This window comes from Pipra filicauda, unplaced genomic scaffold, assembly GCF_003945595.2.
Source record: "Pipra filicauda isolate LSUMZ 115617 unplaced genomic scaffold, ASM394559v2 scaffold233_size1220752_pilon, whole genome shotgun sequence".
In the NCBI taxonomy this organism is placed as follows: domain Eukaryota; kingdom Metazoa; phylum Chordata; class Aves; order Passeriformes; family Pipridae; genus Pipra; species Pipra filicauda.
The window spans coordinates 32,431-49,043 of record NW_024104347.1 but is presented as its reverse complement, the minus strand read 5'-3'; the positions used below and the strand labels follow the sequence as shown (position 1 = coordinate 49,043).

The 16,613-nt window shown below is 40.3% G+C and overlaps 1 protein-coding gene across 1 annotated transcript in view; it reads left to right on the top strand.

Moving 5' to 3' along the window:
• Positions 1 to 674: 674 nt before the first annotated feature.
• The window catches only part of KIAA0895 (KIAA0895 ortholog), a 28,672-nt gene continuing 12,733 nt past the window's right edge, over positions 675 to 16,613 (top strand). The window contains exons 1-2 of the mRNA XM_027729168.2: positions 675 to 877; positions 7,803 to 8,485. Of these exons, the coding sequence (XP_027584969.1) occupies positions 853 to 877; positions 7,803 to 8,485 (708 nt within the window). The 5' untranslated portion in view covers positions 675 to 852. The remainder of the gene's footprint in view (positions 878 to 7,802; positions 8,486 to 16,613) is intronic.

The following is a 16,613-nucleotide window of genomic DNA, read 5'->3' as shown; positions in this document are numbered from 1 at the left end:
TAAAACACGCAGATTGTATTTCAAAGAGTGAAAGGTTTCACAAGCAAAGCAACAGATTGCACAACAAGTAAAGCAACAGGAGGGTGCAATATAAAGTCTGTCTTCAGCTTTAAATTCTATTTATTACTTATCAACGTATCATAACCATCAGTTACTGCCCTAAACTGTTGCCCTGATGTGATTCCTCCATTCTCTTTAGCATGAGACATCACCGAGCATAAGACACATCTCTCGGGATGGCACATATCCTGCTGAGCACCCTTGTCTCATGCAGTCCTTCCTCTGCCTGCCTCAGGCCTAGCAGATAATTGCCAATCACACCAACTATCAACAATTGCAGCGATGGTGGTTGTTGGTAACTGATTATCAGAGGACTGCAACGCTGGAGTCTGCGTAACTTATGCTCGCTAGACTCTTGCAACGGATGATGCAGGAGTCCATGCTGCTGGCGCCTGGCACCCAGCCGTGCCGGTGGGATAAAGCGGGCTGTGTCGGCAATATCCCGGAGTAGCGGTAGGCGGGGCGGGATACTGCTGCACTACAGATCCCAGGGTGCAGCGCGCCCGCGCCCCGCCCCTGCCAGCGTTCAGGCCGCGCGAGGCACGCCGGGACATGTAGTGTGCAGGGGCGGGCGGGGGAGCCGGCGGCGCGGCTCCCGCCTGCCGGCCCGGGGCCAGCCGCGCTCTCCTGGATCCGGGGAGGCGCCGAGGCGGGCTCATCCTGCGCCGTGCCCGGCGCTGCTCGCTGCCTCCCCGCCCGTTTCCCCTCAGGGCTCCCCGCCCACGAGACGGGAGCCCGCCGCGCAGGGGGAAGCCGGCAGGGCAGAGCGGCGGCACTGCCCGGCGGAGCATCATGCTGGAGTCCATCTGTGTCACCGGTGAGTACCGCCCCGGCCGCGCCCGGGAGCGGGTGAGAGGGGTCTCGTTCCAAACAGCGCCCGAGGGCAGCCGGCGGGCTGCCAGCCCTCCCTCCATCCCTCCCGGGAAAGCATCACCCGGCCAGGCACCGGGGGGTCTCCGTGCGTGCCCTGGTCCCTGGGGAAGGAGCTCCACACCTGCCTGTCTCCAGGAGAGACGGCGCTGCAGAAGCCCCCTCTGTGAGTACGAGCGAGTCCTGCGGGCCCTGACCCTTCCCCGGGACGCTGGGGAGTGTGGATGTAACACCCGCTCCGCTGGAGCGAGGGACAGAAGATGCAAGAAAGAATGCCAATAAAACTATTACTAATGATAGCCGGTGTCTTTCACTCTTTGGCTCTGCTCTGTGCTATGTTTTCAGAGAAGTTAACAAATCCCTATGGTACGTGTGTATAAAAACCTGTATTATGACTATATAACGATAATATGGAAAAGTATTTGATGCTACACAAAACTGTCATGTTCCATGCTGCGTACATGTAGAATGCAGGAAAACCTATAATACAGTTGCTGCCGCAAAACAAATTTTTCACTTGGATGTTTTCCTTGCTTGAATTTGATGCAATTTCATGTGTCATTACTTCAGCTGCTCGAGCTAGTGTTTCTTTGTCATGGAGAAATCTATCTAGAAGAGGTGGAAGTGTCTTAGTGTCCCCTCATTCAGTACTGTTACAATCGTAATTAAGATCTCTTACAGCTACTCTCGCTGTGCATAATTTATCTACTGTTCCATCTGTGCATGGATATGACTAGTGTCTTGCTTCTGGTACTGGGAATAGAAATAAAGTTCATGGGATAGATCAGAGCAGCTCTAGAGATGCACAACAGCAGCTGCAATCTTAAAGGAAGAGATTTCTTGCAAGATAGTTATTTTGGGTCCATATCCCTCCATCAAATATTCCTGACCACACCTGTGCTGCAGTAGAACAAATCAGAGATCTGCTCGGATGGGAGCTTCATTCTGTGCAAGTCTGCGTATAAATCAGTGGTTTGTGATTATATCCTGAGTCTATTAAATCAATGGGAGTTTGTTACTTGATTTCATTAGGGCCAAGTCTTCACTTTTACTTATTATTACTCTGCTCATATAATTTAATTTGAAGAACACAAATTTGGAGTCAGTTACATAATGCCGTATTTCAGTGTAGAAATGTGCATGCAAGAAACTGCTGGCAAGTCAGTTCATACTTTTTTTTTTTAAGGTTGAAAGGGTACATCTTGTATATCATCGTAATTTCGAAGAAGAAAATCCAAATTGCAGAGTTCAAAATCATGCCAATCAGTCCTGTAAATGTGGCGGTTAATGAATCAGACATACAAGTTGTATGATGGCTGAAACTTGCCCTTGGTTTTGACACTCAGAATTAAAAGTTGAATGACAGATAACACATTTACAGAAGTAAAGTAAATAGGTAGATATTTTTTTGGGGGAAAAAAAGTCTTAGGTTAAATGTCAAAGTTCCCAACATCATACAGGCTCTAGTTAATAACTAAGATGCTTGTGAAAATAGAAGATAACTCAGTGCCAGTCTTTTTACAGGCACTTATTGCCTAGTTCTACCGTTAAACCATTTTCATTATAGACAGAATTATATTATAGTCTGTCTAGTTCAAGTTGCCTGACAGCTTCTGCTCAAAACTGGAGTGTTTGTAAACCTTAAAGGTGTTTATAGTGGTGAAGAAATAGAATATAGGATTCTGGTCAGGTTCTGTTATGCCACAAACAAGCCTGCGGCATTGAGAGGTAGTGGAACATTACAGATTCACATACAACATTTTATGTTTCCTGGTTTTGCAGAATATTTTTTCTACAGCCCTCTGCACTACAACCATACAGGCTAGAGTTCATAAACTATAGAGTTCATAAACTACAGGGAGTTGTTAATCTATTCAAATTGTCTGAATATTGAAGACAAATATTTCTTTCTAATGTAATTGTACCTTTACATGATGTGTCAAAGAAGGAATCTTGTCACATCTGTGTATTTTCTTCTGATCTCTGTTTCAAACTTAGGTATTTACTACTTGTAGACAAATCACGTACATTGTTTGCATTTCTATAAATTTTAAAATTCAAGTCAAGCTCTTGGAAATTATTTCTGATTCTGAGCAAAAAGAAATTCAACCATATTCCAGCGTGGTAATGGTGAACTGAAAACCTAAAGTAGTGGCTCAGACCATTACCTTCCTAGGACAAGAGGAACTGCTCCATGAACATCTTTGCTAAGCACCTTAAGAATCATACTTGCACTTTGGAAAGGATTTGTCCTTTGTGCATTTATAACCTGAGTGACAGCTGCTTGAAAACTGCAGGAGCTGTCTATTATTTTAGAGCAAGGCCAGCTGGACAGAGAGAGATCTGTGCCCACAAATACTTGTCATTAACCTCATTCCACCTATGGAACAGATATTTAAGAAGCTGCTTAGATAGTAGCTGCCCTGTAGCCTAGAGGAAGATATTTATACAACACTGTCTAAAGTCTAGAAATTTCTAAATCTAAAATCTAATGGAATTTTATCACACATATTATTAACTTAATACAAGATTAGCTAAATTTATCAGTTTCTAAAGGATGGAGACCAATAATATAATCTAGCTCCTGAATATAATGTAAAATCGAACATATTTTTCCTAACAAATAACCACTGACAAGATTAGACAGTGTTTGCAATGATGCAAGGTTTAAGGCTAGTGACTGGGATGCAACTTCCACATGGAAAGTGTTTCATTAGTGCGGAATTATAATGAGATTTGTGGTTCCCGCATATCCTCTGTTAGCAGTCTTGGACTCCATCCCCTTTCCAGTACTGCTGTGACACTGGAATAGCTACATGTATATGAATGGAAGTTACACAGGCAGGGGCAATTTTTGCAAAGTCAATTCTGTGATATTTTGAATTGTTCTGTGACACATGATACATTTGTCTGCAGGATGGAATAAGTCCTGTACTGGCAATTCCAACAGATACCTTGACAATGATGGGCTTGTGGCTAGGGCACAACCTGCTCTCTTGTGAGATTCTTTAGAAACACAGGAGGAGTTGCCATTGGGTGGCTGACTGCCCTGTTAGCCCACCATATGGGATAGCAGAAGCCAAACACTGTGACTCTAAAGAGGGGTAGAGCTCTACTCTGGCCCAAAATGGACGAAGCTGCCGTTAACGGAAGGGGTTTCTGTCCTTTGGTACCCTGATTATGCCAAAATGGGGACAGGCAGCTCTTCTTCCCCCTCCTTGCTTATGTGTACATCACCTTGCACTCTAAATCTGGCAGATTGTTTCACATACTATTTCACCCATGTCTCTAGGACCTATGTTTTTATTACTGTTTTGTTGCAAAGAGGAACAAAATATAAATAAATGGAAGTAAGCATGATGGAAAATATTTTGGGAAGAGGCTATGTTAGTTTTGTCATTAGGTTTTTTTATTTGTTGAAGGACTTGGGGCTTTGTCACTTTTGAGTGTTTGGAAGCAAGAACAATGAAGTAAATCTTTGTATGTAAATGTCATGTTTTTATAGAGGTTCTCAAAAGTAATTGGAGGCCTGGGCTTATGTTCTTTTGACAGTCTTCTACTGCAAAAACTCAAATATGTAAAGTCAGGAAATTCAGATTTGTGTTTTCAGAACACAAGTAACACGTGTATGAGATACAAAAGATAGAACCTATATGATCTGTAGCATGATATGCAGGATAGAGTTATGCCATAGTATGGTAATTTTCAATTTGCCTTTTAGAAGTAATCTGTAGACATCTGTCCTTTGGTATCCAGAATTTAAAAGCTGGAAATCACTGCTAAGCAGTCTATGCAATTAATCCGGGTTGATAATCCATTCTCTGACTGGCTATTTTATAATAGTGTGGTTATCTCAGTAATTTTTGGAACACTGAAGCACGTTTTCAGAAGGCAGGCTGTGCAATTACTTGGTTTTATATTCAGAATGTTAGACCTCCATTTCAATCATCAGGCATTGCTAATCCTTGGAAACTCTTGGATATAGCTTTGTAAGTCACGCTTCCTAGAAGACAGTGTATTCTTAGTTTGGTTGATGCTGTCTGATTTACAGATATAAGCGAGTTTAAAACATCTGTTTAAACAAACATACTGAAGAAAGAACTTTAGCTTAGTGCTTTGAGACATGATGTTGACATACTCTCAAGTATTATTTTCTATGTTATTTGGTAAAATAATGATGTTCAGAGGACCTATGCAGAATTTTAGAAAAGCAGTTAAATGGCTTCTGTGAAAACTGCTGTGTTATCTATTACAATATTTCAAATCTGCTGGATTACCTGTTGATTCTAGGTTTCCAGAACAAATAGGCATGAACATTATCCTTTCTTTAGTTGGAGAGAAATTAAGGACAGCCACACTTAGTTTGGCAGCTGAAAAATCACTTTGCTACGAGATTGTGCATATAAAGTAACTACAGAATCGGGGACGACTATTTTTGATATCAGCCATGTGCATGTGAAAACTGCCAGTGCGTGTTCAGCACTCAATCACCATTTGTGACACTTTCAGGAGAATTCTGGCTTATGATGTTGAGCAATTGTCTACATATAAATGCATTTATTACTGGCCAAGTGTACTACTTAGCTCTGAAAGCTTGCTGTCATGAGTTTTTGATATTAGATTGACACAAGAGCTTGAGGGAGAGGAGGGAGGGTGATATGATCTGAGGTCATTTTGAGTTGTTTCTTTGAATTCAGTTTCTGGTTTTTTCTTTTCTATTTATCACTTCTTAGCTACATGTGTGTTATTAGTTAAAATTATTCCCTATGTAGGAGCAATTTAAGTATTTTGTGCTCCTTGTGGCTTTTATGAATTGGTTAGTAGAGAAGGTGAAGTGTTAATGCCATTAGTGTTACATTATTCCCTTGCCTGTATTTTAAGAAGTAGCTGTGTAATTTCCAACTTCAATTTTGTCTGTGCAAGGAAAGTCACATGCTCAGAAGTTTAATATGGATTCAGACATTCTGGAAACCTTGGTTTTCATTTACCCTTCTTAAAAATAAGGATTCTCATACTGTAATAGTTGTTACGGTGTGAAGTTAATCTCAAATACTTGCCAAGAAGTATGAGAGTGGTCATCCCATTCTGTTGTCCAAAAAATGCATCTTATTTTATGTAGTTAGCTTGATGTTGTTTTCCTTGTGATAGGGAACTGTGGTTTCTCACCATGACAGCTCATGGTAAAGCAAGATAAACCATGTAGGCAGGTTGTCACATATGTGATGAGAACGATCTGACAGAATCTGAACAGGAATGCCAAGGAGCACATTCCTGTGCCAAGCATAGAAAGGGAATTCTCAAACTTACCACAAAACAAAACTGAGTTTGCATAAGATACACATGCTTCTGTGAAAGAGAATAATCTAATGCCTCTATCTCTATCTTTCCAGTGGAGGAAATACCCAGGCCACACATTGCCAATTGTACGTTCATGTGAATAGGACCTCTGTCTTCTTGCTTTTTCAGACAGCATCTTCAGGAGAACTGAGGAACACAGGCTGACATGGAACTGACAGAGGTCCAGCAGCATGAAATACGTTGTCATGGTGCTTATGTTGGGAGCGAACCCTCATTTTACTGTGAAAATAAAGCTGAAATTAAACTACCATCAATTTTTTTCCCCTTGGAGGCATTTAATGATTTCTTGCTAATGTTCCATTCAGAGTATAATTACTGTATGTAAAGTAATTACGGCTCAGCTATGTATAACTGTCGGATGAAGCTCAAATCCCTTTTGCGGGCTTTAATCAAGCTCCAGCCACATCTCCTCTTCTGTGAATCCTCTCATTTTATGTGCAGAAGTAGGAAGCATTTCTCTGTGGCGCTGTTTATTTGTACCCTTACTTTTGCCTCACCTGATGTTCTAGGATGAACTGGTTGTCAAGAGAAGGGAACGATTGGAACCAGCGAAGCAGTGTCACTTCTCTCTAACAAGCCTGCACAAATGTTAAATGCAGTTTTAATCCTCGCTGATTCTTCCATGCAGCTGCTCTGCACCAGGGACCTGTCTCCCCCTGAAGGCTGTGCCAGGGGTCAGAGCAAGAAAGGAGAGTTCATTCATTAAAAGAACCTCATTTGCTTCTTGCATTTAGTTAGTTTAAGAAAACACTTGAGAAGAAACACTGTAAAGCCAGCTGTTACTGTAGAACAGCTTTGAATAGATGAAATTACCAGTGTTGTCTTAAGGCTTTCGAGGAGCATAACTAGCTGATCTCTCTTCTCTCTCCTCTGTAAATACAGCTTACTGTCTGGGTTAAGACCGAACACGTGAAACTGACATCTTTTAAGCTTATATTACTATTGGTATGGTGGTGTAAATTGTTCACAGTGTCTGACCCATTCTGAAGTTCTCATCCTTGGCTGAGAGTAAATTCTGTGAATCACATTTTGCAGATGAGATCACACCAGACTGCTTATATCACAGCACAGATCCCTGTGGGACTTCACCGTAAATACTGCTCACATACTCCTATACAGTTTCTTATTTTTTTTCTTTATCCATACAGAAAGGCTTCCTTGCACGATAAAGACCGATCGGATTTTTCTCAAAACTAAACATTTGTTAATGTAATAGTAAACATTCATGAAATCCCACAGTCTTGTGTTAAACAACTTAGTTTTAAGCTATAGTGTAGTTGTGCATGGAGAGGTAAGATCCAGCTAAACAAGTATCTCATGCTTGCAAGTCCCAGTCTAATTGTTCAAAAGTAATATGCACACTCAATTCTCCCCTGTGTCTAGAAGTCAAGATTGTGTTTCATTTATGTTGCAGTTTTGAGTCCTTAAGCTTTGTACTGCTGTGCGAAAAATCAAATTTGTCCTCATCTTTTTCTTTTTTTTTCTTCCCCTCCTTCCCCTCCCACCAAATGCAGAAAAACTTCACTGGCCTAAGACAGAGCTTTCTAGGAAATCAATCCTGAGTCTGGAAGTAGATAAGCTGAACATTAATAATGAAAACAGCCTCCAGCATTCACCTTCTGGGATCCTTAAGGACATTTTCACGACAGGAACCAGTAGCTACAATGTCCTTCTGCAGAGCAAGGAGGAGAAAAAACACCACGCTCAAAAGCAGTCATCTGCTCACCACAAGAAACACAGGAAAACCTCCAAGTGTTCTACCACCTTGCGAAGCAACGAGCACCGCAAAGTCAAAGCCCCGCTACCCTTGCTCAGCAGTGGGTGGTACTGCACAAACAGGCAGCCCTCCATCATCGTCACTAGCCCAGTGGCTACCAGTGTGAAGTTTACAAACAGTATTTCAGTTGCAGGGAGCAGCACGGGACTGCCACCTCGACCCAGAAGTAGAACTAAGAGGCATTTTAATCTGACAAAGCCAAAGCAATCCCAGTCCTCAAAAAGCAAGGGAAAAGAAGGCGATGTGTCTGGCCAAAAACTCTGTTTACTAACTGCAATCAAGCCCTCCAATGTGGAGAAAGAGAAGATTAAATTCTTCAACTCAGATTTCACATACAATCCTCAATTTGAATATGAAAACCCTGCTCTGCCAAATGTGTTAGCTAAGCACAGCCATGCATCTGACAGATTTCTTAAGCAGGTATAGTTACTTTTTTTCCCTCCTGTTCCACTGATTATTTCTTCCTACACCTAGATGGTACTTGGCTTTGTTTGTAGGATGTCATTTCTCCTTAGCATCCTCCCCTACTGTTTGAAAAATGCATCAAAGATGAGAATGCAATAGTAAAACTGAAATAAAATATTTTTTATTAAAAAATTAAAGCCTTCCTAGAAGTTACAGGATTTTATAGGATAAAGACACAGTTCCTTATAATTGGGTTTACATGAAACAGACTTTAAAGCAAGACAGTTTTATAGGCAATGAAGCAGAGTCTAATACAGGAAAAATACGGTGCCTGAATAGGCAGAGGAATAAAGCAGCATGGAAACCCTGCCAATCCTCTTGGTGACACAGGGATTGGGAGGGGATAGGAATTATTTGAGGTCATCATTATTGGATAAGCATATGTTGATGTTCCTTGCTTTAATCAACTTTGAAAGAATATGCATATACATTAGACTCAGTCAAGCAGCAGATTCCATTCCAGAGAGAGGTAAAATTTAAAAAGACAAACCCCTCCTTTTTTTTTTTCTCTCCATAATATGCAGCCACACTGGTAAGATAGCTACAGACATTCCCAACTGCCTCGGCTTCCTACCTGAGTCACAAAAAGTCCCAAACAACAACAAAAGCCTTGCTTTCAACTTTGACCTAAATGACAAAAACTGGTGCTTATCTATAAAATAGCAGAAGCAGTACTCTTCCCACTTTTGCTAATTTTGAATGGTTTAGAAGGATCTTATTTAAGTCTGACAAGCTTTTCTGAATAGAGAATCTTATGTTTCAAGTGATACTTAACTTGGGAAGACATCCTGCTATTCCATGAGCTTCACTTCTTTGTGATATGAATATTTCACTTAAAAACTCCCAAAATTCCTGGTGAAAAGGATACATGAATTAAAGTACCATAGAATCTAATACTTGACTTGTGAACAGAGTGACTTGGTTTTTTCTGAATCCAAGAATGCACAAAAGTGTTCTATACCCATTAAATCTTTGTATTGATGGTCTTGGTCTGCTTTTCCACATTGAAAATATCTGTATATTTTAAAAACTCAGTTTCTTGGGTTTCATTAAAAATTTATTTTCTTTCTGAGAACAGCTGTTCTTTTCTTACAATCCATCTTCCACACTTCTAAACAACCAACTAAATCATACTGACACCAAATAAAACTGCTCCTTGACTAGAGCTTTTTAACAAGTTTTCCATTGATTTTTATAGCAATATTAGCAACACTAATCACAGATTACAACAAATCAACAATAACTAATTTGCCAAACTGAATTTAATACAAATTATCCCTTTCAGTATGGTCTAGCAGAGCCTTAGAAGTTATTTTATGAATGTTCATTTTCTAGATCAAGCTTGTCATTTGTTTACCCTTCTTTTAATAAAAAACCCCTACACCTAAATAATGAATATTTTAATAATGAAGAATTCCTCAATATTATTCTGATTTCTAACTCTCCCTTTTTCCCTGTCCATAAGAAGCCTGGGAAAATAAAGTCTTTGTAACAACTTTATAAAAAGCAGTGAAGGATTTAATATTCAATGAAGTATGATACTTCACAAGATTTAGTTTAAGTCACTAGAAAAGCATTTATTCAAAGTTCAGCTCCTAAAAATACTGAACAAAAATATCTTGCCCTTAAAAATTACTAAACCAGCAGCTTTAACACAGCTCCAAGCCCAGCAGGTGTCACTCTCTCTTTTTTATCTACAATTAACTTTAGAAATTTTCATCTCCACGCAAATTTAAATTTAATTTCATGCAAATTCACTATCCAGAAAAAGCAGCATTAATCAAAATTTTAATCAGCAAGTATTGTAGGAGCACTTGCTTTTCCTCATTGCTATTTTTTTTCCACGCAGATTATACTTGTCAGAAGAAAAACGTAGGTATCTTAGAGGAAGTTCAGTTCAGGAAAGATGACTTCAGTTGTGAAAAAGTACTCACAGTGTCAAGAATTGGATCTGAATTAAAAACAAAACTGTGCATAGTCATCCTTCTTGCTGCAACGAGGATAAATTCAGTTTTTTATTTTTGGTGTTTGTTTTTTTTTTTTAACAGTTTTGGCTTTTATTTATTGTTGTACTTATTTTAGAAAGCTTTGCTATCTGCAAACAGAATTATTCCCATTTTATTTTACAAAAGGTGCTCACTGCAACTTACACATGCTTGCTCTTTTATGAATAAAAGGCTGTAAAACCAGGTTTTTACTGAGAGAACTCACCATTTTTATTGGGGCCTTTTAGGATACTTCAGTGAAACAAGCTCAAAACCTGACATTTGGGAATTTTAGAAGATTTTTAATAATTTCAAAAATATTTTTACCCCCAGCTGTGCATATCCTGCCAGGACACTAAAACAGATTGTGTTTTCTTATTGCCCTTTCTGCTTTTGTGCATATCTATGAAATTGGTTAATATAGCATTACTGCAATATGTCTGGAAGACAAATCACTCTCTGCCCCATTTATTTGGGTTTTTTAAAGGCAAAGAACACTGTGGTTTTGCAAACCATTAACACAGCAATGCTGGAATGAGGAACACAGAGGCTTATGAGCACTTACTTTGTTCCTGTGCCTCTACTTAAAGATTTTAACCTCGAGCACAGCCCAACAGTTTTATTGATTGACTTTTCACAGGCACAGAGAAAACATTTTTGAGTTATTAATACATTTGAAAAATACTAATTTTAATGTCTTTCTTCTCATATTTTGTTTTGTTGTTTTTTTTTTTATTTCTCTCTTTCTACTTTTGTTGTTTTCTTCATAATAAGGTTCTTCATGAGTCACACAATATGTGCCTTTAGGGAAGCAAACTTGAGAATAAAAAAATAGCCTGCAGATTTGCAGCTTTTCACATTGATTGACATAACTGATATTACAGAAATTAATTCTCTTATTGCTGTGCTTCAAGGTCACTGCAGCAACTGTGTGCTTGAAGCGCTATAAAAGTTTCTCGCTCCAAGTACTTGTCCTTCTTAAGTTTCTTAACACTTTAGGTGTTTGTTATTTTTGCTCAGATGCTAGAGGTGGCAATACTTGCTTAGAAGTAATTGTTCCCAGTGTTGCAGAGCAGATGACTTAACTTTGCTGAAACAAAATCAGCAAGTTGCAACTTTAAGTAACCTGTTTCTTTGAATTTACAAGGAGGTGAGAAATCTACTTTTATATACATAATTTTTAAGAAATACAAACAAAAACCCCCCACTATTTTGTTGAATGAGCAATCTCCCATGAATGAGATGTACATCCTCTTCCCTTGTACTCATAAAAACATAGCAGTTTTGACTTAATAAATAAACCAGTTATACCACATTGCAAGTGTTTGTATGACACACCTTTTAAGGCAATAATACAAGTAGCCTACAATTAGCAAATTTATCAGAAGTTGAAAAATAAGGTTAGGTGGAGCTGGAAGGCTGAACAACATGACATTCAACACTGAGTAATCCTTTGCTGTGTCCAAGTGATGTCACAGCTTAGGCATGTTGAAGATTAAAAAACATGACACTGTCTGTAAAGAGTACTTAATTGTGAAATACTTCATTCTTTAGTAGCAACAAATTCCCTCCTTAACTAAGATTTATAGATAAGGCGTGTTAATATATAACACAAATTATATCAGGCCATCCAAGTAGCATAAGTTCCCAGGGTTCAAGACAAACATCTCACTTCCTCTGGAAGAGACCATAGATCACTTCTGGTGATACTACAAAAGGAGCATAGGTTTATTGCAGAATACAGTCTCATACAAAAACCAAGCAAGTATTAATTTTTAATTCCTTACAAAGTATTTAAAAAGTTTTCCATTAAAAACATTTCTAACAGCTCTAAATTACTTAAACACGCTCTTTATCCCACTAAGAACAAGCATGCAAAAGAAAAGCCACTGTAAACACTGAATAAAACTCAAAACACTACAGTCTGGGTGGACTAGCATCAAAAACCTGCACTTACCTCCCTCCCCACCTTTCTCTTGACCCAAACAGCCACCATTTCATGGCTGTTGATTAAAACTAACAAGTTCAATTTGGTACCTCTTAGTGTTACACAATCATGCACCTGGGAAGCTTTTTTCCCCAGCAAATAAGCAATTCAGGGAGGAAAGCAATGGTGTCTGCAAGCCTTATCTGTCTTGTAGATCTCAGCAGAGACTGTGACCCTTTTGTAGCAGAGCTGCTTCTGAATGTAGGATGAGCTGATTTGGATGTAGGGGACTGAGCCCCTTTTCTGACTTGGTCCCCTCAAATGCCTCATGAGCATGTCTTATCAGTACATCCTTCTACAGTACCTCTCAAGTAACTAAGCTGCATTCTGCGCATGGCTGACTCGGGATTCAGAGACCTACTTGGCTGTAAATAATTCGTTTTAAAAAGCCAACATCACCATAACCTAAACCGGGCAATTAAACAGCCTTGTCTCGCTTTTGTTAGTGCTTCTGTGTCATTGCTTTCTTGAGCATCAGTAGAGTTTGCTGTGCAAGGGGGCTTGCCCTGAGACTGCTGCTTCTTTTGGTACTCTTTGGTAGTGATAAGGGAGGTTGAAGCAGACCTTTAGCTAACTATGAAAAAAAGAATAGGAATTATTGTTCCTAACCAGTAATGTGGTACAGCCACATAGTTCTTCCTTTCTTCCATTTTTTACCTGTTCATGAGGAGTTTACAATTTTGCCTTATGAACTGTGGCAATGCCAGTATTCTGCTGGCCCAAAGGCTGGAAAATAAGCTCACAGTTGGATGCTGGAATAGACAGGACCTGGCATACTGGTCTGGATTTTCCCCTTTCCCGGCAAGTTCTTGCAACGCCTGACTGAGTCATCTCACCTTGGAGACTCAGGTGCAGAACGCCAAATGAAGGGATTGGTGTTGTAGTCAGTGCCTGGAAACCAAAAATTTCCCAAAACTTTTCCCCGAGGAACCATCCCCAGCTAAGGTGGTTGTGGCAAGAAGTGTCAAAACCAGCAACAGCACTGGGAATGGGGACTATCTCAGTGCTGGGGCGATCTGCCACTCTCCAGAGATTTACGTGCTGATGGCAGTGTGTGTTTGTGGTGGCTCTCCCTGTTGTTTCAGTGTTTCCAGAGCCACACCTGCCCACTTGGAAAGAATTATCGAGACTACTTCTGTTTCACTTGAAACAGAGTCAAGAGAGAAGGTATTAGGGGTGAGCATCCTTCTTAGTAATTTTTTGTTATGTGTCCAGCAATAAGGAGGCTTAAGCTTAATGACTTTCTCAGCATGCATGAGTTCAAACTTGTAACATCTCTTTGGACATGGCTGGAATGCCAGGATATGGATTACTCAGCATGGCACATAAGGTAGAGGAAGCACCCTTCAGTATCCCACCCTTCCCCTTGGAGCTGCAAACTGCATCAGGTTGAGGTAGAAGAGGCCAGAGAGTCTCTGTGCTTCTTCAGTAGGATTCATCTACAACTTGGACCTCCTGGCTCCCAAACTTGTGCTACCTGCCTTAGCATGGATGTCTCAGCTCCAGGGAGTTTGCTTTTACAGACAGCCAAGCAGAAAGTTTAATGTGTGTTTGGTGTCTGATGCTTATTTTCTCACTGTTTGTTATGGTGAGGTGGTTTTAGAAAATACCTGCACTCTGAGAAATGTAGGAGAGTCCTCTGGGATAACACCACCTATATAATACTGCATCTCATAGTATTAATGTATTTATAAATCAAAGCATCAGAACGGGATTGCTAATAAAGTTTACAAGCCCTTCTGAAACACCCCTGTTGTTATGAACTTTCACATTGAGAAGAAACTGCCCCCTTGCTCTCAAATGGTTTTGGCACTCCTCTGCTTCATCAAACCTGTTCTCATCCACCCCTACTCAACTGTGATCAGCACTCTAGATTTGTCCTACTTTTTTCCAAAATTCTGTAAAATATCTTTGCAATTCTTTGAGCTTACTTTTTATCTTTTGCTACCTTTATTGGCTTTCTTCAGCCTATGAATCTCACTTGCCTGTTCTTCTCCATCCAAAGGCTTTGCTATCACAATGTCAGAAAAGCTTTTTATCATTGTTTGATATGAAACTGAGCTGGGTGTGATGTTTGGTTTGCTGAGAGGCACAATAGGCATAAAAATGTAGTGGCCTAGTTGCCACTTATTTTGGAGAACCCAACAACCACATGATCCTTTGGATATGGCCAAGTGTTGCCTGAGAGAGGAATGCTGGTTCACCTAAGATAGCACTGTTCCTTGGGACCTACCAACAATTCAGCTCATGGATGGACCCTTTCCAGCACTCGAGCCAATATCCTGGTCTTGTTTGATTTGCTGGTAGAGAGGTGTAGCCAGAGTGCTAGGTACTTTCTGAAAGATGCCTTAAAGAGTCTTAAAAAAGGAAAGGAACAAATCCTGATGGCTTTTGAAAATAACACCCATCTCTCAGTTCCTGCAGTAAATAACTTTCAGAGAATTGAAAGCCAAACCTTTCCACCTGCAAGATCTACTGTGTTTTAAGTCACATTATTTAAAACTTTTGAGAGGAATTGCTGTTCTGTACAACCATACAATTGAAGATAGAAAGACCTATCTCAGAAAGTGAGGGTTCAGGGGACACCACGCAGCACAGCTACTGTGCGTGCTCATTGCGCTATTGTAACGGGGAGAGGCAAAGCCAAACCATTTGCACTGGCTCCGGTGGTGGCAGGGCATTCCTATTTTTACAGTGTCTCTCTTCAGTTATCCTGATGCCTGATCGTATAATGAAAACTGGGAAAAGAAGATAATGTGTTCTTTGTCAGTGTCTTTCTTCACAACATCCGCTTCTTACTCATGCATCAGGTGCAGGGGCACAGCTGCCCAGATGGGCCCGATCCTGGGAACCAGGATCAAGTGTCACCAGGGCCCCAGTGGGTCCAATGCAGGTCTCTGTCAAGCTTGACCTACAGCTGGAGTTAGCATGGTGGCGAGGGAGTTTTGGCCGCGCAGGAGGCAGTGAAAGGAAACATCGTTCATGTAACAAGACTGGGTGGCTTTATGGTGAGCCTGTTTCTACCAGAGCCATTCTCATGCGGCCACGCACGCTGACTTTTTGGCCAAGTTCTGTGAGTAACTTATTGCGGTGCTGCTGGGCTGTCCCTGAAGAACTGGTGTATAGATTTTAAATAACCAGTAGCAGGTTTCTGTTTATCCCTCACTTTCCTTTTTGCTATTAGTGCTCTCCAGCATATGCCCTCTTCTCCCATATAAATAAAGCCTTATTGTGGAGACTCAGGTGCAGTGGGGACAGAGATTGCAGCATTGAGACACAGTAGGTAGATTCTCTGCTTCCATATTGCTTAACCCTCCAAAAATAAAGCCTTCTTTAAAAAAACAGAGAGAGTTAGCTTAATCTGTGCTAAGGTAGCAAATTATGCCCTTTCTTCATTCTTGAAAAAAACCCCTCAGATCTGACCAGATGGTCCTTCAAATTTAATAGCATGTATATAAGTGGCAGACAAAGAAATACTGAATATTAGGTGCAGTATTTCTTTGGCATTCAGGTAAGTGATATTTCTCTTATCAAAGAGCTACTGGGCTTTAAGACTGTGTCGAGCTGTCATTTATGGGTTTCAACAGCAATTACTCAGGGTTGCTTAGTTTCAGCTTGAAAAAACCTAGAGTAGGATTGTTAGTAGCTGTGAGAGATAAAAGATTAATCCAATTTTTGTGGACAATTGTCAGTCTGACAATGTCAGAATTACACAGCTGGAAACAAGCATTTTACCAGCTTCATGCATAGATATAAGTGTATAATGTAAAAACAGATTCAGTCTGAAAGATTTCCACCTTCATTGTTAGTGGTATTTTCTTAGAAAGAGTGTTAGTTTTTTAAGGTAATATCAGGAGCTTCTGTTATCAAATCTATGAAAAAATACTATTCTCTGTAGCTGGACTGTTGCTGGGAAAGAGGTTATTCCAAGCCACATTTTCCTTTAAGGGTGTGAAATGACTTACTGGAAAGCAGATTACTGGGGATGAGCATTTCACACCCCACCAGTAACATCTTCAACATGCAGAGTTCAGATAGTGTTATGGGCATCATGCTGAGCTTTCCACCTACAAGGGTCTGCTTCTACCAGCAATACGTAAGAGAATTGTTG